The sequence below is a fragment of the Lygodium microphyllum genome, chromosome 7 (assembly GCF_053477565.2).
Source record: "Lygodium microphyllum isolate KBCC chromosome 7, Lygodium_microphyllum_v1.1.10, whole genome shotgun sequence".
Lineage (NCBI taxonomy): Eukaryota > Viridiplantae > Streptophyta > Polypodiopsida > Schizaeales > Lygodiaceae > Lygodium > Lygodium microphyllum.
Window position 1 is genome coordinate 107,302,556 of NC_141141.1, and position 24,752 is coordinate 107,327,307.

Genomic DNA, 24,752 nt, shown 5'->3' on the forward strand with positions numbered 1-24,752 from the left:
TTCACTTTTTGCTTTCTCTCTCTCTCTCTCTCTCTCTCTCTGTGTGTTCGTGTTTCTTCTTCCGTTGCGCACTCTCACATGGTATCATCGCCTAACTGAGAGCACGGAGGAGAGCTTCCTTAGAGAGACACCATCCCCTTCTTCTGCTACTGCCATACGCTCACCATCAGCAAGGCAACCATCCTTGAAGGTCTCCCACATTGCGTTTGCTGCAGGCGACCCCTTTTTGTGGCTGCCACGTCACCATCCTCTCCTTCCTATTTGCGTTTCCAGCAAGGCGGCCTCATCTACAGCTGGGCGACACTCCTATTGGCATTTTGCTATTTTGGCAGTGTTCTCGACCAACTGGCGGCCCTTTTCTTGCTGGCGACTGCATATTAGCTTGCGTTTCGGAGTCTGGCAACTGCTTCTCAGGCGTTTGTATCATCATTGCGTTTACAGCATCTGGTGCTAGACGACCTCAGTTTCTTGTGTTTGGCGGTCTGATTGGCGACCGATGACCCCTTTGGTGGCTATCCTTTGGCATCGGCAAACTTTGTTTGGTGTGTTTGGTGTTTGCAAATTTGGAAGATGTCTTATCAGTTTTCAGGCTTTGATGACTCAGAGGATGAGCTTCTTTCTCATCATTCCTTTGAGCGGAGACGGGATTATCAGGAGTTTCGTGATCGACAATGGGAGGAGTCTCCTCGTACCCGTCCTTTAGTCCATGCATCTCTGAGGGTTCCATCTACCGTGAAGGTTCCTTCGGCGAAGACTGCTTCAGATGTTTGTATGCCTTCGTTGCTTCCCTCGATTTAGCTGCCCATGCTCCCTTCCTTTCCGAAGGAAGACAAGTTGGATGGTTCCAACTTCTCCCTTTGGTCATATGCCTTCGTTGCTTCCCTCGATTCAGGTGCCCATGCTCCCTTCCTTTCCGAAGGAAGACAAGTTGGGTGGTTCCAACTTCTCCCTTTGGTCGTGCAAAGTGGAGTGCATCCTCGACACATTCGACCTATGGGAGCTTGTTTCTTCACCCATCGATCGTCCCCCTATGGATTCTTTTGATGGGACCTCTATGGACCGTGTAGCCTTGTGGGATCAGCTCAACTCTCGAGTCCGTTCCTTTCTCTTTGTGAGTTTTCACGATTCTGTTCTTGTTCATGTTCACAGGTTGAAGACCGTGGCGGAAGTGTGGAAGAAGCTTGCGTCTTTGTACCAGCATAAGACGTTCACCCACAAGATCTCTCTAGAGAAGAAATTGCGGATACTCAGTCTTGATGATTCTTCTTCCATGAAGGAGCACATCATGAAGATGGAGGATATGTGAGGCGAGCTAGCCTCTCTTGGTTGGGTGATTTCTTCCGAGGATATGGCAATGATTCTCTTGACTCAGTTGTCATCACCCCGTTTTGATGTTTTCTATACTAGTCTCATCACCTCGAGGACCCACGAGAAACTCCTATGGGAGGAACTTTCCCCGCTTGTCTTGGAGCATAACGAGCGTCTGAGAGAGGTGGGTGCTAGTGGCTCCACCAAGGCTTTTACTACAAGTACCGATGGAGGCAAGAAGAAGAAGCAAAAGAAGGAGAAGGCCAAGGACAAGAAAGAGGATGACAAGAAGGATGTGAAGGAGAAGAAGCCCAAGTGCCCACACTGTGAGAAGGGCACTCATTCCGAGGAGAAGTGTCGGCAGAAGTACCGCCATCTGAAGCCCAAGGAGAAGGACTCGATGGCAGCCCTAGCCACGACAGTCTGCTCTGTGCATGTCTTTGTTGAGGAGGATACAGCGCTAGCTTCTACCACTCAGGAGAAGCCTTGGCTCCTGGACAATAGAGCATCTTCTCATATGACCTTCAGGAAGGATTGGCTTCAGGACATTCGTTTGAGAGGGGGCATTGTCACCATTGGTGACAACTCTACCGTTCCTGTTCGAGGCGTGGGGGCTTTACCTATGTTTTCAGACAGGCGGTCTTTTTCCGCTAAAGTTCTTTAATATACTTGATTTGGGCTTTAACCTATTGTCTGTGCATGATCTTACTCAGCTAGGTACCCGAGTCATTTTTACCCAAGATGTAGTCACAGTGGAGGATGCTTCTACAAGTGATGCTCTTTGGACAGGTACATAGGAGGGTGGGCTCTACAAGCTCATAGCCTTGGCTCAGAGGGCTTCCCATGAGCTTGGGCTGCTTTGGCATGCTCATTACGAGCATCTGAACCTTGATGCGATTTGGGGGGCTTCCAGGAGGAAGATGGCGGAGGGACTTCGAGATTTCCCTCCTCTTCACACTTTATGCCCTAGCTGCTTGAGGGGCAAGCAGCTTAGGCAGCCTCACCCACAGGTTGCTTCCAGGAGGGCGGCTTCACCGCTCGAGTTGGTTCACACCAACCTTTGCGGACTAATGGGCACAACCTCCCTTGGGAAGGTCAAGTATGTGATGCTGATTTTGGACGACTTTAGTCGTTATGTGTGGCCTTATTTCTTGGAGTACAAGAGCGAGGCGTACTCCCATTTCTGCGAGTGGATGGTGTTTCTGGAGACACAGACTCCTTTCAAAGTTCGTGGCATTCGAGCTGATTACGGTGGCGAGTTCACTTCTCACATTTTCTCTCAGTTTTGCAAGGATCACGGCATTCGGGTGGAGTATTCCCATCCGAACACACCATCAGAGAATGGTGTGGTGGAGCGTGTGAATTGGACCATGGTGGAGACGGCCTGATCCATTGTTATATTAATAAGGTAAATTATGGGAAACAGGCACGAGGGATGACCGTCCGGGGGCCTTGGGCGCCCGAACGGGGTTTAGGGGAGCCTAGAATTAAAGAGAGTCCAGGAATAGTAGGACTCACCAACAAGTGATGGCTGGCAATCAGATTACGATGAAAGTTGCTAGCAATAACTAGGCAAGGCTGGGAGGAAAAAAGATCTCATGTTGTTAGATTACGGGAACAGATTTCTTGAAAAGATGGAAGCCCGAGACAGACTAACCTCCCAGCCACGCCTAGATAAGTGCTGGCCCTCAAGCTTATCTCTTTGCCAGCCGTCAACTTCCTGGAGTCCTACTATTCCTGGACTCCCTTACTCTCTAGGCTCCCCTTAACCCCGTTCGGGCGCCCAAGAGCCCAGACGGTCATTCTCGTGCATGTTCCCCTAAATTTACCTTAATGTAACATTAAATATCCCTTTTAATGTCACATTCCACACTTATGACCTTAATGTGACATTAAATATCACTTTTAATGTCACATTAATGTCACATTTCCTTCCCCTTAAGAATCGGTTTCGTCCTCGAAAACGATATTTGGAAGGTCTAACTGTAAATCGGGAAACCTTTTCTTTAAAGTACTTACTCGCTCCCATGTTGAGCTTTCTTCTGAACAATCTTTCCACTTAACCAAACATTCTTGATAAATAGTATTCCTCGTTCGTCTATTACGAACATTTAATATTTTTTCTGGTTCATGTGGATTAGATTGGTCATAGAATAACTCCTCAATATCATCATTTAAGATTAGATTATCCAAATCACCCAGCTTCTTCCTTAATTTGCTTACATGAAAAATTGGATGTATTTTACTACTAGCAGGTAGTTGGAGCTTGTAAGCCAATTCTCCCACTCTTTTAAGTATTATGAAAGGACCATAATACCTTGGTGAAAGCTTTGGACAATGTCCCTTTTTCATAGTTTTAGTTTGTTCAGGCACCTTAAGATAGACCAATTCTCATTTTTCAAAGGAGATGTCTCTTCGGTGAGGATCTGCATATGCTCTAGCTCGACTTTGAGCCTTTTTAATATTTTCTTGAGCAAATTTTAACATACTATTCATATCCTCCAAAAAGTCTTTAGCTGCCTGAACCTTTTCCTTATGCAGGAGCTCTGGGCTGAAACCCATACATCAACATAAATGGACTATATCCAGTGGAAGAGTGTTCGGTAAATACTCTTCCCAATTAGTTTGCCTTTTGCTTACATATGCCCTAAGCATATCTTCAAGAATTTGGTTAACCCTTTCAGTTTGCCCATCTGTTTGCGGATGATCCGCCGTACTCATGCTAAGTTTAGTATCCAATTTCCTAAATACCGCACGCCAAAAATGGCTATCAAATTTTCTATCCCGATCAGAAATTATATTTGCCGGAAGGCCATACAATCGGTATATGTTCTCTATGAACAATCTAGCCAATTCTGGTGTTTTAACATCAATTGAAGTTGGAATAAACCTAGCCATTTTGGTTAACCTATCCACAATTACCCACACAGAGTCGTGCCCCCTCTGTGTTCTAGGTAAAGCAACAATAAAATCCATGGAGATACTCTCACATTTTCCCGAAGGAATTTCTAAGGGATGGAGAAGTCCTCCCATTTTTAATTTTTCAGCTTTATTAACCTGGCATTTATTACATTTGACCACATAGTCAAGGACGTCCTTATTCATTCCAGGCCAATAGAACTGCCTTTTAATAAGACTATAAGTCTTATTAACTCCTGGATGTCCCGCACTAGGGGTATCATGACACTCAAAGAGTATCTGGCGCCTTATTTCTATATCTTTCGGGACACATACCCTACCCTTGTAGAGTAAATAACCATTATCAATGGTAAAATTTTTTCACTTGAATCCAGTTTGAGCAATCCCTGATGCTCCATTTCCTAGTTGAACATCCTCAGATATTCCTTCCTCAATAGAAGCACTTTCTTTTGGATCCCCATTTTTTATTGCTTCCCATATGTTGGAATATGCCGGATCAACCTGACATTTCCCTTTTAAAGATTCAAGCAAGTTGGAAGTGAACTGAGTAAAACTCAATTCATTAATGATGGGCATTCTGCTGAGTGCATCAGCTACTATATTATACTTTCCTTTTCTATATCTTATTTCATAGTCGAACTCTTGGAGGAGTTCGGCCCATCTGGCTTTACGCCCATGTAAATCTGGTTGATCATTAAGCCACTTAATGCTTTCATGATCCGATAAAATCAAAAGTTTGGCACCATACAAATAGTGCCTCCATTTCTTCATTGCATGTACTATTGCATACAGCTCCCTCTCATAAACAGAATAATTCTGTTTTGCACGATCTAATTTCTTGCTTTCAAAAGCAACTGGTCGACCTTCTTGTAATAAGACCGCGCCTATTGCCTTATCACTGGCATCAGCTTCAACCACAAATGGTTTATTGGGATCCACTATTAATAATAGTGGAGCTGTAGCAATAGCTACCTTAAGTAAATGAAAACTTTCATTTTGGTCTGTTCCCTAATTAAAACTTTTCCCTTTCCCTTTAAGTTGGTCTGTCATTGGAACAACTATTTTGGCATAATCTCGAATGAATCTACGATAAAATCCAGATAAACCTAGGAAGATCTGCAGCTCTTCCAGGTTCCGTGGAGGTGGCCATTCAATAATTGCCCTTACTTTTTCTGGATCCATGTTGATTCCCTCTTTCGAGATTATATGCCCTAAATATTTGACCTCTTGTGCAAAGAATTCACATTTAGTTTTCTTCGCATAAAGGGAATGTGTTCTTAACAGTTGGAATACTAATTGTAAGTGTTCCAAATGTTCTTCTCTTGATTTACTAAAGATCAAGATATCATCCAAAAAGACTACTACAAAATGTCCTAGATAGGGCCGTAAAACACTATTCATCAGCTTCATAAAGGTAGCTGGTGCATTAGTGAGGCCAAAAGGCATCACCAAAAAATCATAATGCCCGTATCTAGTACGAAATGCCGTTTTGGAAATATCTTGTGCCTTAATTCTTATTTGGTGATAACCTGATCTTAAATCTATCTTTGTGAAGAATTTTGCCCCTTGCAATTGATCAAAAAGATCTTCCGTTCTGGGCATAAGAAATTTATTCTTCACCGTTATTTTATTAAGTGCTCTATAGTCAACACAAAGTCGCATAGAACCATCTTTTTTCTTTACCAATAAAATTGGTGAAGCCCAAGGTGAATTACTAGGTTGAATAAATCCTTTATCCAGGTAATCCTTAATTTGTCTCTCAACTTCTTGATGCTGTGTTTCACTTAACCTATACGGTGGTTTTGAAATTGGGTGTGTATCCTTATTTATATCAATTGAGTGATTTATTTCACCCCTATCTAGTGGAAGGCCACTTGGTAAATCAGAAGGAAACACATCTTTAAAATCATCTAACAAACTATTCAATTCATTATTAACATTCAATTCGCAAACATAAGAAAATTGTTGCTTTATATTACAGAAGGTAAAAGTATTCTGTACAGGAAGAGACCATAACATATATACCTCACAAACTTCCTTCTTTATCAGCTTCTGAACTTCAGTAGAACACAGCAAAGGATTATCAGATACTTCATGTTCACCTTGAATGACAAAAGTCTTACCATCCCTTTCAAATTCCAGTGTATTATGGTGATAGCTACGTTTTAAGGATGGTTCCAATCCCCATAGCCACTCCCTCCCTAGAGCAATATCAGCTCTTTCCATATTCATTATTTGGAAATCAAGCTTATCTTTATATCCTTGAATCTCGATTTCCAAATTGGATACCATTGTATCCCATATTTTATTGTCTTGGCCTTGCATCATACGCACAACGTATTGATGCTCACTGTTTTGTTGGGGAAGTTTCAATTTTTTGACAAGTGCATAATTTATAAAATTATGTGTGGCAGAGTCATCAATCATGACTCTAATCCGTTTTCCAGCTATCAATCCATGTACTCTAAGTAAATCATGTGGCCCAAAAGTAGGCTGCCACAAAGAAGTTGACATACAACACTTATGTTGTATATCCCTGTGCAAGACCTCTAAAGATTTATACTTTTCATGGCCCTTTAATTCTAAGGTCTGCACTACATGGATTTGTTTTTCTTTTCCCTTGCCCTTGTCCTTTCCTTTGTCTTCCCCCTTTTTCTTTTGAGGGCAATTCCAAGCAGCATGGTTAGGGGATAGGCAATTAAAACACAATTTTTCTTTTTTGGCCTTATCAAAGTCATCAGGACTTAGCTTTGGCCTCATATATGGTTTCTTTTCAAAAGGTTGTTTTTTAGGCTTGAAAAATGGCATTTTTCTTTTAAATTTGCCCACAAATTTTGAGGTTTCTAATTCCTTAGACTTGGGCTCCGTATCAGTGAGACTGGTGAGTGTACCTGGACGCGTACTATCTTCATAAATTAATGCAAATTTAATTACCTCTTCAAGCGTCTTAGGTAAACTCCGTTTTACTTCCTTTTTACAGGCTTTATCCAGTCCCCTAATGAATCCTCTTGTTTTTTGGAATTCATCAATTCCTTCCAGTTTGAGGATTATCTCACGATATTCCTCCAGATATGTCAGTAGGGGCCGTCCCTTTTGTTTGACATAATCCCAATCTTCCCAGTTTCTTTCCATTTCATTTTCAGGAAGAAACTCTTTTAAAAAGACAGATTCAAATTAAGCCCAAGTTTCAGGTATTTTATTCGCCTCCTTTAAAGTTCGCCACCACTTATATGCTTTGGGCCCCAAAGTTAAACTGGCCTCCAGTGCTTGGAGATGTGGTGGGGTATTTTTTAATTTATGTAAATCTTCCCATTTTTGGAGGAAATTAAAGATTGTATCTTTATTCCTATCTTTTTCCTCCCCGTAAAATTGAGGTGGTTTCATATCCTTTAAAACCAGATTATCCCTCAATTTATGATAGGTTTGGGGTTCTTTAGAATCTCGAATGGTCACATCTAAATCTTTGGATGAAGATGGGACATCTGAGATTTCTATCTTATTTTTATCTTTTTCCAATAATAAAGTTAGCTGAGATTTTATTTCAGTAAGTGTTTGAGTTAAAAACTCCATTTGAACCCCCTGAGTTTGCACACGAGCAGAAAGATCATCAAATTGCTCTCTCGTGGCAAAAAATTCTTCCCATTGTTCTTCTTGTATGTCTGGTTCATGGGGGTCTACCATAGGTTGATCCCCAGAACTAGAACTTTCCATTACCCTTTCTTTCCCTTTTTCTGCCATTAATACACTGGAATTGGAAAGCAAAAATAAGAAATTTGCATACAAGATAAAATACTTCCCTGATTTTTAATGGTAGGCTGTGGCTTCAGTTGTGTATGAAGTTTTTCTGCCTGTCTCACAGCAGTCGCAGTCCTATCCGTCTCAGGAGCAGTCCTATCCGTCAACAGCAATCTGATACTGGCGGCTCCCTTCTGATCTAGTTCTCGCGGATGCTGGCAGCTTCACATCTGATCTGGTTGGTCTTCGAGAATGCTGACGGCTCCACGCTTGGTCTGGTTGGTCTTCGCGCTTGGTCTGGTTGGTCTTTGCGACCCTGGTCCTTACGTTTTTTTTTATTTTTCTGCCCGTTTCTGCCCGTAACGTTTTCTGCCGCGGGTCCCCGTAACGTTAGACCAATATTAGATGTCACTTACGTGACGTGGCGCTGCACTTCTAAAGTGACGAGTCGCTTCTCCATTTTCTTCACGGCCCGTCGATTCTCACGCGACGGGACAGGGCAGAAGTGATGGCACGCGACGGGACAGGGCACTTCTGACTTCCGTCGACTGATGCTCACACAGCGTTACAAACCGACGACCTGACGGATTTCTTAATGATCAGAAACATAGGCTCTGATACCAATGTTAGATTACGGGAACAGATTTCTTGAAAAGATGGAAGCACGAGACAGACTAACCTCCCAACCACGCCTAGATAAGTGCTGGCCCTCAAGCTTATCTCTTTGCCAGCCGTCAACTTCCTGGAGTCCTACTATTCCTGGACTCCCTTACTCTCTAGGCTCCCCTTAACCCCGTTCGGGCGCCCAAGAGCCCGGACGGTCATTCTCGTGCATGTTCCCCTAAATTTACCTTAATGTAACATTAAATATCCCTTTTAATGTCACATTCCACACTTATGACCTTAATGTGACATTAAATATCACTTTTAATGTCACATTAATGTCACACATGCCCTTTGAATATCGGACTGAATTCTCTCCCGTTCTCTTTATCTTTTCAGTCGTTTATAACATTGGTATCAGAGCCGCCATCGCATCCTGCTGGAGCCGTCTGGTCCTGATCTTGTTAGCTATTCACGAAGTCTTTTCCAGGCGATTCCGAGGGTCAGGTGATGAAGACGATGGCCAGGCGATTTGATGAACACGTCATCCGTCACTTGTTTAAAGACGCCGCAGGGAGACGTAGGTTGTGTGACGTCACGAAAAGTGTGACACGTTGCAGGGAGACGAAAAGCGTGAGACGACTGCAGGAAGACATAATGTAAAGCGTGAGATGATACTTCACGTGCCACACGTCACACGGTTGTCTTCGGAGAGCAGTTATACAGCGGATCCGTCACCAGCCGATTGAAGCCAGGAGTCAAATCCATTACCAGCTGACTGAAGTCAGTTAGACCCGTCCTTTACATAGAAGACATACTGGTGGTTCTCGTGATAGTCCCGTTTTCTGCCAAAGAACTTCATTTCCAGCGTGACTGGCTTAGTTCGGGAAGATAAAAATTATTTCTCACTCTTCGGGCTTATTAATAAAACCAGCAACAGTTGCCCTGTTATTATAACTAGGGAAGTACTTTACTTTGTATGCAAATTTCTTATCTTTGCTTTCCAATTCCAGTGTATTAATGGCAGAAAAAGGGAAAGGAGTAATGGAAGGTTCTAGTTCTGGGGACCACCCTATGGTAGATCCCCATGAAACGGAGAGGCAAGAAGAACAGTGGGAAGAATTCTTTGCCACACGAGAACAATTTAATGATCTAACTGCTCGTGTGCAGGCATAGGGGGTTTAAATGGAATTTTTAACTCAAACACTCACTGAAATAAAATCTCAATTAACTTTATTACTAGAAAGGGATAAAAATAAGATAGAAACCTCGGATATCCCATCTTCATCGAAAGATTTAGATGTGACTATGTGAGATCCTAAGGAACCCTACCACAAGTTGAGGGATAATCTAGTTCTAAAAGATATGAAACCCCCTCAGTTTCACGGGGAGGAAAAAGATAGAAATAAAGACACTATCTTTAATTTTCTCCAAAAATGGGAAGATTTACATAAACTTAAAAATACTCCACCACATCTCCAAGCACTGGAGGCCAGTTTAACTTTGGGGCCAAAAGCGTATAAATGGTGGCTAACTTTAAAGGAGGCAAATAAAATACCTGAAACTTGGGCTCGATTTGAATCCGTCTTTTTGAAAGAATCCTGAAAATCAAATGGAAAGAAATTGGGAAGATTGGGATTATGTCAGACAAAAGGGAAGACCCCTGCTGACATATTTGGAGGAATATCGTGAGATAATCCTCAAATTGGAAGGAATAGATGAATTTCAAAAGACAAGAGGATTCATTAGGGGACTAGATAAGGCCTGTAAAAAGAAAGTAAAAAGGAGTTCTCCTAAGACGTTGGAGGAGGCAATTAAATTTGCATTAATCAATAAAGATAGTACGCGTCCAGGTACACTCACTAGTCTCACTGATACGGAGCCCAAGTCTAAGGAATTGGAAACCTCAAAATTTGTGGGCAAATTTAAAAGAAAAATGCGATTTTTAAAGGGCAAAAAACAACCTTTTGAAAAGAAACAATATGTAAGGCCAAAGTTAAGTCCAGATGACTTTGATAAGGCCAAAAAAGAAAAGCTGTGTTTCAATTGCCTATCCCCTAACCATGCTGCTTGGAATTGCCCTCAAAGGAAAAAGGGGGAAGACAAAGGAAAGGATAAGGACAAGGGCAAGGAAAAGGAAAAACAAATCCATGTAGTGCAGACCTTAGAATTAAAGGGGCATGAAAGGTATAAATCTTTAGAGGTCTTGCACATGGATGTACAACACAAGTGTTGTATGCCAACTTCTATGTGGCAGCCTACCTTTGGGCCACATGATTTAGTTAGAGTGCATGGATTGATAGCTGGAAAGAGGGTTAGAGTCATGATTGATGACTCTGCTACCCACAATTTCATAAATTATGCACTTGTCAAAAAATTGAAACTTCCCCAACAAAAGAGTGGGCATCAATATGTTATTCGTATGATGCAAGGTCAAGATAATAAAATATGGGATACAATGGTATCCAATTTGGAAATTGAGATCCAAGGATATAAAGATAAACTTGATTTCCAAATTATGAATATGGAAAGAGCCAATATTGCTTTAGGGAGGGAGTGGCTATGGGGATTGGAACCATCCTTAAAACGTAGTTATCATCATAATACACTGGAATTTGAAAGGGATGGTAAGACTTTTGTAATTCAAGGTGAACATGAAGTATCTGATAATCCTTTGTTGTGTTCCACTGAGGTTCAGAAGCTGATAAAGAAGGAAGCTTGTGAGGTATATATGTTATGGTCTCTTCCTGTACAAAACACTTTTACTTTCTGTAATATTAAGCAACAATTTCCTTATGTTTGTGAGTTGAATGTAAATAATGAATTAAGTAGTTTGTTAGATGAATTTAAAGATGTGTTTCCTTCTGATTTACCAAGTGGCCTTCCACCATATAGGGGTGATATAAATCACTCAATTGACACAAATAAGGATACACACCCTATTTCTAAACCACCTTATAAGTTAAGTGAAACGCAACACCAAGAAGTTGAAAGACAAATTAAGGATTACCTTGATAAAGGGTTTATACAACCCAGTAATTCACCTTGGGCTTCGCCAATTTTATTAGTAAAGAAAAAAGATGGTTCTATGCAACTTTGTGTTGATTATAGAGCACTTAATAAAATAACGGTGAAGAATAAATTTCCTATGCCCAAAATGGAAGATCTTTTTGATCAATTACAAGGGGCAAAATTCTTCACAAAGATAGATTTAAGATCAGGCTATCACCAAGTAAGAATTAAGGCACAAGATGTTCGTAAGACAGCATTTCGTACTAGATACGGGCATTATGATTTTTTGGTGATGCCTTTTGGTCTCATAATGCACCAGCTACCTTTATGAAGCTGATGAATAGTGTCTTACGGCCCTATCTAGGACATTTGTAGTAGTCTTCTTGGATGATATCTTGATCTTTAGTAAATCAAGAGAAGAACATTTGGAACACTTACAATTGGTATTCCAACTATTAAGAATACATTCCCTTTATGCGAAGAAAACTAAATGTGAATTCTTTGCACAAGAGGTCAAATATTTGGGGCATATTATCTTGAAAGAGGGAATCAAGATGGATCCAGAAAAAGTAAGGGCAATTATTGAATGGCCATCTCCAAGGAACCTGGAAGAGCTGCAGATCTTCCTAGGTTTATCTGGATTTTATCGTAGATTCATTCGAGATTATACCAAAATAGCTGTTCCAATGACAGACCAACTTAAAGGGAAAGGAAAAAGCTTTAATTGGGGAATATACCAAAATGAAAGTTTTCATTTACTTAAGGTAGCTATTGCTACAGCTCCAGTACTATTAATTGTGGATTCCAATAAACCATTTGTGGTTGAAGCTGATGCCAATGATAAGGCGATAGGCGCGATCTTATTACAAGAAGGTCGACCAGTTGCTTTTGAAAGCAAGAAATTAGACCGTGCAAAACAGAATTATTGTGTTTATGAGAGGGAGCTGTATGCAATAGTACATGCAATGAAGAAATGGAGGCACTATCTGTACGGTGCCAAACTTTTGATATTGTCGGATCATGAAAGCATTAAGTGGCTTAATGATCAACCGGATCTGCAAGGGTGTAAAGCCAGATGGGCCGAACTCCTCCAAGAGTTCAACTATGAGATAAGATATAGAAAAGGAAAGTATAATATAGTAGCTGATGCACTTAGCAGAATGCCCATCATAAATGAATTGAGTTTTACTCAGTTCACTTCTGACTTGCTTGAATCTTTAAAAGGGAAATGCCAGGTTGATCCGGCATATTCCAACATATGGGAAGCAATAAAAAATGGGGATCCAAATGAAAGTGCTTCTATTGAGGAAGGAATATCTGAGGATGTTTAACAAGGAAATGGAGCATCAAGGATTGCTCAAACCAGATTCAAGTGGAAGAATTTTACCATTGATAATGGTTATTTACTCTACAAGGGTAGGGTATGTGTCCCGAAAGATAAAGAAATAAGGAGCCAGATACTCTTTGAGTGTCATGATACCCCTAGCGCGGGACATCCAGGAGTTAATAAGACGTATAGTCTTATTAAAAGGCAATTCTATTGGCCTGGAATGAATAAGGACGTCCTTGACTATGTGGTCAAATGTAATAAATGCCAGGTTAATAAAGCTGAAAGATTGAAAATGGAAGGACTTCTCCATCCACTAGAGATTCCTTCAGGAAAATGGGAGAGTATCTCCATGGATTTTATTGTTGCATTACCCAGAACACAGAGGGGGCACGACTCTATGTGCGTGATTGTGGATAGGTTAACCAAAATGGCTAGGTTCATTCCAACTTCAACTGATGTTAAAACAGCAGAATTGGCTAGATTGTTCGTAGAGAACATATACCGATTGTATGGCCTTCCGGCAAATATAGTTTTTGATCGGGATAGAAAATTTGATAGTCAATTTTGGCGTGCGGTATTTAGGAAGTTGGATATTAAATTTAGCTTGAGTACGGCGGACCACCCACAAACTGATGGGCAAATTGAAAGGGTTAACCAAATCCTTGAAGATATGCTTAGGGCATATGTAAGTAAAAGGCAAACTAATTGGGAAGAGTATCTACCGATAGCAGAGTTTGCATATAATAGTGCCAAGCACTCTCCCACTGAATATAGTCCATTTATGTTAATGTATGGGTTTCAGCCCACAGCTCCTCATGCAGTAGGACTGCATAAGGAAAAGGTTCAGGCAGCCAAGGACTTTTTGGAGGATATGAATAGTATGTTAAAATTTGCTCAGGAAAATATTAAGAAAGCTCAAAATTGAGCTAGAGCTTATGCAGATCCTCACCGAAGAGATGTCTCCTTTGAAGGAGGAGAATTGGTTTATCTTAAAGTGCCTGAACAAACTAAAACCATGAAAACGGGACAATGTCCAAAGCTTTCACCCAGGTATTGTGGTCCTTTCACAATACTTAAAAAGGTGGGAGAAAAGGCTTACAAGCTCCAACTACCTACTGGTAGTAAAATACATCCAGTTTTTCATGTGAGTAAGTTGAGGAAAAAACTGGGTGATTTGGATAATTTAATCTTAAATGATAACATTAAGGAGCTATTAGATGACCAATCTATCCCACATGAACCAAAAAGAATATTAAATGTTCGTAACAGACGAACAAGGAATACAATTTATCAAGAATGCTTGGTCAAGTGGAAAGATTGTTCAGAAGAAAGCTCAACATGGGAGCGAGTAAGTACCCTAAGGAAAAGGTTTCCCAATTTACAGTTAGACCTTCCAAGTATCGTTTTCGAGGACGAAACCGAATTTTAAGGGGAAGGAAATGTTATATTAATAATGTAAATTACGGAAAACAGGCACGAGGGATGACCGTCCGCGGGCAAGAGAGTCTAGGAATAGTAGGACTCACCAACAAGTGACGGCTGGCAATTGGATTACGATGAGAGTTGCTAGCAATAACTAGGCAAGGCTGGGAGGAAAAAAGATCTCGTGCCCTTTGAATGTCGGACTGAATTCTCTCCCGTTCTCTTCATCTTTTCAGTCGTTTATAACATCCATGCTAGAGCATAGGCGTCTTTCTCATTCTCTTTGGGGGTGAGGCGGTGGCTAGGGCAGTGCATATATGCATCTGCTCTTCGACTTTGGCATTGCAGGACATGACTCCTTTTGAGGCTTTCTTTAAGAGGAAGCCTTCCGTGTCTCACTTTCGCATCTTTGGATGTGATGCTTTTGTCCATGTGGACAAGAAGAAGAGGAAGGCGAAGCTTGACTCTTAAGTCGGGACGGCCTATCTTTGTAGGCTATAGCACGACCACAAAGGGATATCAGCTCTACGACCCGACGACATAGAAGATTGAGGTGAGCAGGGATGTAATCTTCGATGAGGCTTCAGCCTCTTGAGGATTCGATTGATGGTTCTCTTACAAGTGCTTCTTCGTCATCGACGGACCCTCCCCCACCTTCTCTCCCTTCTCTTTCTTCCAGGATGCCTCTTAGCACCCCTCCTTCTTTGGTTCCTCCCCCTCCTTTCTCTATATCCTCTACTTCTGCTTCCCTCCCCCTGTGGTTGATGATACTCCTTCATCGAGTACTTCCACCCCTTTCGCCTCCCCTCAGGAGTCTTCTAGGGATCCACAGCTGTCCGATGGGGAGCCTTCTTTAGATGAGGAGGATCCACCTTTCCTTGGTGAGGGGGTGTCCCTTTCACAGACAGGTGCTTTGCAGGTTCTAGAGGCTACTTGGTCTTCCTCGCAGTAGGAGAAGTTTCGTAGGATTCCTTTGTGGTATCGCCGGCTTATGCAGGATTCAAGTGTTACTCACTTTCCTGCTTCTTCTACAGGTCCACGGAGATCAGCTCGATTACAGGCCTAGTGGGATAGTTCACTCTGTGTTAACTATGCTCTTATGTCACAGATTCTTCAGGATTTCGAGCCTTCTACAGTTGAGGAGGCTCTTGCACAGGATGTTTGGAGACAGGCTATGTAGGCAGAGCTCGATTCCATTGAGCAAAATTAGACTTGGGAGCTTGTACCATGTCCCACGAAACGGAAGGTGATAGGTGTGAAATGGGTCTTTAAGACCAAGTATCTTGCAGATGGTTCCTTGGACAAGCATAAAGCTAGGCTTGTTGCCAAGGGTTTTGCACAGCGGGTAGGTTTGGATTACTTTCATACCTTTGCTCCTACTGCTCAGATGTCCACCATTCGAGTTATTTTGGCTCTTGTAGCTCACCACCGTTGGCTTGTTTACCAGATGGACGTCAAGTCAACCTTCCTGAATGGCGTCCTTGAGGAGGAGATCTATGTTTCATAGCCTCCAAGTTTTCTTATGCAGGGGAAGGAGACTCATGTCTATAGGTTGCGGAAGGCCCTTTAAGGCGTGAAGCAGGCTCCTCGTGCTTGGTACTAGAGGATTGACCACTTCTTTCTATAGCGTGGTTTTCAACGCTCCGATCATGACCCCAACCTCTACTTTCGGGTTGCGGGTGACCTTTGTGTTTTGCTGATCTTGTATGTGGATGATCTTATTATTACAGAGAGCGACACTCAGTAGGTGGAGCACACCGGTCTATTCTCCGACAGGAGTTTGATATGACGGATCTCAGAATCCTTCACTTCTTTCTTGGATTGGAGATCTATTAGATGGCACAGGGCATCTTTGTCTTGCAGCATAGGTACATCTCCGAGCTGCTTTCGGAGTTTGGTATGGCCGAGTGTCAGCCTATTTCATGCCCCATGGACCCAGAGTCCAAGATTTTGGCAGACGGAGTTGCCCTTATTGATCCCACCCGTTACAGGTGCCTTGTTGGCTCACTTATTTGGCTTATTCACACTTGGCCGGATATCTCTTTTGTGGTGGCTTTGTTGTCTTCTTTCATGAAGACTCCTATACAGGATCATTGGAGGGCAGCTTTGCGTGTCCTTCGGTATTTACAAGGGACTCGATCCTACGGGGTCATGTATGGAGATGGGACCACGCTTTCTGGATAGAGTGATTCTGATTGGGCAGGTGATGTGGATTCGAGACGATCCATTACAGGTTATGCTTTCACCCTTGGATCCGGTGCTGTCTCTTGGAGTAACAAGAAGCAGCCTACTGTGGCACTTTCTTCTACAGAGGCTGAGTATCGGGCCTTATGTTCGACTGCTATGGAGGCAGTTTGGCTCCGTTGTATGATGGCGGAGATTGGCTTCCCACAGATAGGACCTACGGAGCTGCGCGTGGACAACTAGAGTGCTCTTGCTCTGGCAAAGAACTTGGTGTTTCATGCTTGCACGGAGCACATTGAGGTTCGGTACCACTATGTTCAAGAGCGGATTGTGGCTTCGGAGCTGGCAGTGGCCTATTGTCCCATGGCGGACAATGCGGCTGATCTCTTCACGAAGCCTTTGCCTCGGGCTTCTTTGCTTCATCACATGCAGATGTTAGGTCTTCAGACTCTCCTAGGATCTGAGAGGGGGTGTTAGCCTGTCTTGGCCAGTCAGTCAGCTTCTGGGTGTAGGCAGTTGGCCCATTTTATGGACAGGTTGGACATTATGGGGCAGTCGACCAGTTTTAGGCCAGGTCCGCCAGTTTTGAGGCTGGGGGGCTATATATAGCAGCCCCCCCATCAGTCCCTAACACTGTCTTGCATATTTCAGCACACTCTCCCTCTGTTCCCACTCTAGCATTGGTGCTGCCACTGTTTCCAGCCTGATCTGGTGCCCTCACTAACGCTCTGGGCTGCGTGCAGGGACTGTTCAGTCCACAGCTTTGTATTCAGCATTCATCTCAGTCAGTGCAGATTTTCTTCCTTCACTTTCTGCTTTCTCTCTCTCCCTTTGTGTGTTCGTGTTTCTTCTTCCGTTGCGCACTCTCGCAAAATTAGGGCCAATAAATAGGCTAGTAGGAAATCATAAAAAAGACCAAGTCAACTGCATTAAATGCAGCCGATTGACAGCAAGGGTGTCTGACTAGGCTGCCACGTGTCAGCTGCTTCTATCCGACTTGCCACGTGTCATCTACATCTGTTGCGCCTGCTGCTCTTGCTTGTCCAATGAATGACCAATTGTCCATCTCTAACACGTGCTTGGTTACTTGGAAACATGTATGAACAAGTGTACATTGGCAATACATGTAGTAATGACAGTATTCTTGGTTATTGGAAAATATACAGTAATGGCAATATACCTGGTTGTTGGAAAAGATAAATTGCTCATTTCGTATTTTGTGTTGGAGCTTAACTATGTGCAATCAGGGTCGCTTGTGGTGTTTCAAGAGAGGGTTATGTCACTAGAATGAGAAACGAACTTAATGATTTAGCTAAACTTTATAAATCTTTTAAATTAAAAAAGACCTTCAATTCTAGTAACCCTGGCTTTTGGCATGGTAATCATTTCACAGGTAGTGAAGGATTTGATACTGGGCATGCAATGGATAAGTGTATGGGCTATGTGGTACAAGAGCAAGGCAAAAGTAACAAGGTGCAAATGTAAAACATCGTTAGATTGAAAGTTTGCACCTTAGAATTGAGTGACAAAGTTTGGACCTTAGGTTTAATGATCATTTGAAAGTTTCACCCAATTAGCAGCTCACTTAAGTTATAATGCAAGCCTTGAGCTTAACTTTGGTCTAGTGAGTTGCTCACTTATGATTAATGGCCAAGTCATTAAGTGGCCCTTAATGAAAAACAAGATTGGATTAAGGAGCCGTTGGTTACTCATTTAGAAAGTCGATCTTGACTATTTGGGTTGTCTTTTTCTCTCATTTTGGAGCAGTCTAAGTTTGAAGATAGCCATCCTTTATTACTTTGCCCTGCAAAAATTGCAGGTCTCAGCCATGGAATATGAGCTGGCATCATGGATGGAGTGTGAACAGCAGCCAATCTTCCCCTCTTGGCATGGGGATTCCATTGGCTGGCCTTGTAACTCATATACAACAAGGTATGTTGTTGTTTTTGAACTAAATATTAAAAAAACAGATTGTTACCGCATTCTGGGCTGAGAGCCTCTCTTTCCCTTTGAGATCTCAAGTCTAATGCACTTTTTGGGCAACTTTGTTGCGAAGAAAACGATGTTCTCACAGTTTCATCACGAGAAATTCCTTTGTTTATGAGAGGAACACCGTGGGATTGCATGGAAAGTATGCAAGATAGTTGTCTAGGCAAATGCTCCACTAAATTGTGTTCGAATGGTGGCTGTAATTTTTAAGGGTTTGGCAGATTGAAGCATTCCTTTGCATTTTAGAACACTCTATAGCTAGGTTGGAGGCTAACATTGAAGGTTACAAGGTCATTGTGTACCCTTGGATTAGTTGTGTCGCAAGAAATTGCCAAAATACAACCATTTGTAGCCAATTTTGAGCATACATCAGTAATCTAAAGAAATATGAAAGGGGCGCCAAGCGGGGCCAACAGGTTTCACTTGTGGTGCAGGAGCATTTTAGCTCCAGTTGTGTGTGGACTTTTCTTGCTGAATTTACTATTAAGCTGAATTAAGTGTTTGCTAAATGTGGTCTACTGCCCTTTGGGCTTCCCAAGGCTGATTTCATCTAGATTGCCTTATCTTCGTGGGCGATAGGTCCCATCTTGGTCTAATTGCGGATTCAAAATACTACATATACGACTCTACCGCTGGAGTATAGATCATAGCATGATCATTTCAGGATCAGAAGACAAGCATATTGCTTGGAAGTTGCGATCTTGAAACAAGGATTTGGGTTGAGTCTTGACCTATCTTCATGAACATAGCCATTGTGATAGTGAGGTTGATCACATTGAAGTAGTCCAGTAAGGCTTGTTCATATCAATGTATCCATGTGGGTCTTTCATACGTTGAAAAAGTGATTGCTTGCTTTTAAACTTTAGGAATTTTGAAAGACCATTGCCAGAGTTGGGGGTCAAATAATGACTCTTTTTTTTCCCAGGGACATGAGAGTTAGATAATTAGGAGAAGTCGTTGTACTAGTGGCATTTTTCAGGGCCTTGAAGGGAGATTCTATAGTGCTTTGGTGTGGTGAAGTTTTGGAACCACAGTATTCGATTGATGGCACCTGCTTACTTATGTTCTTGTTGCTACTAATTATGGGTGCTTATATATTGTTAAGTGTTGACCAGTAGTGGTCGTTTAAACTATGAACTTTACCTGGTTGAAGTTTCAACTTACATGTTTGTGATAACATTGTATATTTTTCAGACTTTAACCAATAGGATTCTAATGCCATTTAAGGTATGTGCATGTGGTCTTGTCCACTGCAGTAATAATTGTCAGATTTTAATAAGCTCCTTGATGGTTGATACTATTGTGATTTTTGGTGGCTTGTTCACAATGGAATTTTCCTTGGACTAGATCAAGTCCTTGGGAAATATCTGCATTGAAAGGGTGGCTGTGGGGTTGATTCTTGGCTGGTTGCAGGAAAAGAAGAGCCATTGCATTTTCTACACATTGATGACTTTGACAGAACAACAATCATGCACATACTCAAAAGAGCTAAAGATGTGAAATCTCTACTAAAATCTGGTGATAGATCATTTCAGCCATTTAAGGGGAAATCAATGACGATGATTTTCACAAAACCTTCCATGCGCACAAGAGTGTCTTTTGAGACTGGGTTCTTTCTATTGGGTGGCCATGCAATCTATCTGGGTCCAGATGACATTCAGATGGGCAAAAGAGAAGAGACCCGTGATATTGCAAGGGTACTTTCAGGCTATAATGATTTGATTATGGCTCGTGTTTTTGCACACCAGGTATTTTTGAAGTTTCCAATAATTTTGAGTCGTCATTAGGTCATGGATTTAGATTTTGAAGTTCTTGTTTCTTTCACAGGACATCCTTGACTTGGCAAAGTATTCTGCTGTACCAGTTATCAATGGGCTTACTGATTATAATCATCCTTGTCAAATAATGGCAGATGCTCTCACAATTATTGAACATGTTGGCAAGCTTGAGGGAATCAAAGTAAGTTCATCAAGTATACATCAATTCTAGCTCCTTTTGGCTTACAATTTAAAATCCCTGTCACATGCTGGTGCTCAAGTTATGGCATGCGGCATAACTACAGGTTAACAGGATATGTCCCTCTTGGTCTCCTTTTCCTTTGTCATTACCTTTGCGGATTGGGCACTTATTAGAAAGAGATTAATCTTGAAAACCACATTCAAAGAGAGAGACGTGCCAGTTATGTCTTACAAAACCATCAACCTGGAAGCCAGTTCAAAAAGAAACTCTGCATTGTACCCTGGAGACTAAAATGTTTATGGGTGATGTGAGGTATTGCTCCTGGTTATGGGCACATGACTGCTTAATTGCGTTCAATTATTTTGTGTGTCCAGGATCTCAGGCTGTTTCAGTGTAACTAAAGCTTTGAAAAGGTTAATTAATCATAAGGATACAAGAGGTCGCAATGTGAGCACTGCAGTAAGCTAAACTTACTAGCAGTCCTTCAGTTCTTGGTTTGCATGTTTTGGGGACATAGGTATGAGGTCCTGCAGACTTGGAGAAATCATACCCAACAAGTTAGCTATATGGTATTGGAGGAATCTATATTAGCTTGCACTTAGAAGCTCATTATTGATTTATCCAGTTTCAGCTTTATCCAGGATTGCAGGACCATAGAATGCCATCTGATATGTGTGAAATAATGGTACAAAATTCTGAACAGTAGGTCATTTTGGACTTGATAGAAACAGCTTAGTAAAGGTTTTGGAAATTTTCTGAGGCCTTTCCTTTTCTCAAACCTGGGTGACGTCTTCAACTTGTCATCTTTGTTAGCTAGAAAGGCAGGCCATAATTGCAAGCTGAGAATATTTTTCATGTACAACCTTGTGGCTAACCATCATCAATAAAGTTTGTGCATGAAAGTTATGTCTTGTATACCGACCTCTTTCCCTAAGGAAGATTCTGGTAATACTATCTGTATTGCAGCATTCTTGAGATGGTTTTGCACTTTCAAAGAGAACGGACCGTGTTTCGATTCCAGGTGGTGTTCAGCTGGTTTTAAACCACAACTGTTAGTAAAAATAAACTGTATACAAACCTGCATGAAAGAGCTGCTGAAATGTGTACGGCCTTATGTCCAATTCATGTACTATTCATTGGCCTGTTAGATGTCACTGAGTTCTGACATTTTTGTCTGCTATTGGCTCTTGTTTGTACTGGTTCACTTTGCCCAAGATCTATACACATGAATTGTTGTGAAGAGTTGGTTTCCTAAGCCGGCATCTGTTGGTGACTGTTATAGATCTCAATGCAATTATGAGTAGGATGCATTTTTTCTTAATGAATGTGCCTGTATCAGAGCAGGAGATTTTTGTTCAGACATTTGGGTTTCTTAAATGTCCGTCAGTCCTTTGAAAAAGACACCTGAGGCTAATGATTAGTCTGTTATTGCAACATTATTCCAGGTTGTTTATGTCGGTGATGGCAACAATATTGTGCATTCATGGCTGCGGTTGGCGTCTGTAGTGCCACTTCATTTTGTGTGTGCCTGCCCACAGGGTTTTGAGCCAGATAAGCAAACAGTAGAAAGAGCAAGAAGCACTGGTGTGAGTGAAATCGAAATTATGCATGACCCTAGAGCAGCAGTTGCAGGCGCACAAATTGTTTACTCTGATGTGTGGGCAAGCATGGGACAAAAGGAAGAGGCAGCAGAAAGAATGAAGAAGTTCAGAGGCTTTCAGGTTGGTCCATCTGTCTTAGTATGTCCATATTCTCTCAGGATGTTTTGATAACACCAGTTTATGTCTTGCACAAGAAGTTTTGGACAAACTCCCAGGATGAGGATGACATCATGAGCTACTGTGAAGGAGGAACCGTGTACCTAGTTAGGTGCAGTTGGGGGACAGAGCACTACTGGCCGATCCAAGCAGAAGCTCATGATGTTGAACACTATAGGGCAAATCAATGGAAAGAGTCCCACATGGAAAAGTGTTGAAAGGTTGCTGAACCAGAAAGGGGTACAATCCATGTATGGAACTTACTAAGAGTGAAGCATCATTTATCTTGCAGGTGGATCAGGGATTAATGTCAATTGCAGGCCCTCAAGCATACTTCATGCATTGCCTTCCTGCAGAGCGGGGTGTCGAGGTCACAGATGAAGTTATAGAGGCACCAAACTCTATTGTGTTTCCACAAGCTGAAAACCGTATGCATGCTCAAAATGCAATAATACTTCATGTGATGGGTCTGTAACAGTTACCCCGCTTGGGGAAATTTTGTAGATCACTTAGGTGTTGCAAAAACGCTTTTCAAATCTCCTCATACAATTTAGGGCGACAAAGAGATTGGCTAGGATAGATGATGTTTTCATATCTAAATCTTTACTTCTAGCCTAGATTACTAGAGAGACCTGAAGCTCAGGAAAGAGATGGTATTGTTACCTCACTGCTTATCTTTGCTGGATTCAGAGAGTCCTTATAAGACTCATGGCATTGCCATGTTCGGGGTTCCAAAGTTAGATGAGAGTAGGGTGAAGGGCCTATTTAGCGACATTTAAGGTTTCCTATTGGATTTTTTATTTAGGTGAATTTTATGATTCGTCTTTTATTGTAGGATGTTATGCATTGTGTTATACTTGAATAAAATTTTTGAAGCATTTTGAGCTCTTTATCAAGTAAACATGGTTATGGATGGAATGTTCACAAAAGAGTGACAAGGGGCCAATAAGTTGACATTAAAGGATGCATTGTTTGAAGGTTAAAAAAAAAAAAAGGGACTGGAATGCTCGTTTCACGTAAAACCTATGTTTAACATGTAAGAATTTGTGTCATAGCTTCAAGTGACTAAAAATTATGCACCTTTTGTACAAAATTCTCACGAAATTGCAGCAGGGTGTATTTTTCTTTTGAGTGTGTTACTTTTCCACAAGGCATCAAAAGCTTCACTTTCTAGTTCTAAGGAATCAGTACTAATCCTTTTTTATGAAGTATTAATTCTCATTCACTGCACCTGATGGCAATTTGTGAGGGGACTAAGAGGAATAGGAAGAGGAAGAGGGCAAGCAAAAAGTATGTAAAATAAAATAGAGAACTAAGTAGCAACATGAAAATTTTTATTGAATGTAATTAGAAGATAAGAGAAGTAACATGTTCTTGCAAATTCACAAGAAGGGATTGCAAATCGATGGATGATAATTAGTTCCAAGATGAAACTTATGGAAAAGTTTGGACTAACGGAAAATTGTACAGCGAATTCCATATGTAAACTAGGTTACAAGTGATGAATATTGTGCAATTATTCTTTTCTAAATGTGTGGGCTCCAAGTTAGGTGAATATTTTGGCCTAGATATTTTTAGGATGTGTTAGTTGCTAAGATAGAGGAGAATGGTTTTGGTAGAGTGAGGCATGAAGCCATTAAATTCTACTAAGAAAGAAATTGAGGATACATTATAGTGGTAGATGATATTTGGGAGAATGGTCTTGGTACATTGAAGAATGAAGCTATCAAATTTTTTGTGAAGAAAAAAATTGAGCATACACTATAGTGATAGATGATACTTGGCCCAAGATAATATGCATTGCTAGGGTTATTTACAAAGTTAATTCTTAAAATTTGTGATGCTCCATGTGCCAACTAGCAAGAGTAATCTTGGAAGTCTACTAAGGTTGTGTTCTGTTGTAGTGATTGCTTATTAAAATCAAGGTATAGTAAGGTTGTACTTGTCACACCGAAGATGCTTGTTCAACTTCAAGACGAACTTTAAAATGCCACTATATTGTTCTAAAGTAAGCTTATACATGCAAACCATTATAATCGATACTTTCTTGAGATCCATCCAAATGCTATTAAATGTGTTATATTTAAAGATGGCCTTTTCTAAATGCTTTTCATAAGGCATTGTCTTATCTAGGTTGTTTCTTTGCAAGTCTATGCTATTCTGAATTTTATGCTCTCCTTCTTCTCCTCTTTCGTTGTTATGCTCCAATACCCCATTCATGATAGAAATGTTGAGTCTTTCCATCTTTTTTCTGTTTGAAATTTGTGTCTTGTTCAACTTCAAGACAAACTTTAAAATGCCACTATATTGTTCTAAAGTTTATACATGCGAACCATTATAATCTATACTTTCTTGAGATCCATCCAAATGCTATTAAATGCGTTATATTTAAAGATGGCCTTTTCTAAATGCTTTTCATAAGGCATTGTCTTATCTAGGTTGTCTCTTTGCAAGTCTATGCTAGTCATCCTAGCATGATTGTCTTCACTATGCATCATAGCAATAAACATATCCTACATAATGTCAACAAGAAT

General features: G+C 41.3%; 1 protein-coding gene across 2 annotated transcripts in view; it reads left to right on the forward strand.

Annotated features, from left to right (window-relative positions):
• OTC (ornithine carbamoyltransferase) overlaps positions 1 to 23,055 on the forward strand; it is a 36,891-nt gene extending 13,836 nt beyond the window's left edge. Inside the window, exons 2-7 of one of the 2 annotated variants that reach the window (XM_087681799.1) lie at positions 17,907 to 17,994; positions 18,333 to 18,445; positions 19,916 to 20,250; positions 20,330 to 20,461; positions 21,907 to 22,182; positions 22,511 to 23,055. In XM_087681799.1, coding sequence (XP_087537925.1) covers positions 17,907 to 17,994; positions 18,333 to 18,445; positions 19,916 to 20,250; positions 20,330 to 20,461; positions 21,907 to 22,182; positions 22,511 to 22,693 — 1,127 coding nt within the window. In that variant the 3' untranslated portion in view covers positions 22,694 to 23,055. The remainder of the gene's footprint in view (positions 1 to 17,906; positions 17,995 to 18,332; positions 18,446 to 19,915; positions 20,251 to 20,329; positions 20,462 to 21,906; positions 22,183 to 22,510) is intronic. The other variant, XM_087681800.1, reaches the window with a different exon arrangement.
• The last annotated feature ends 1,697 nt before the right edge of the window (positions 23,056 to 24,752 follow it).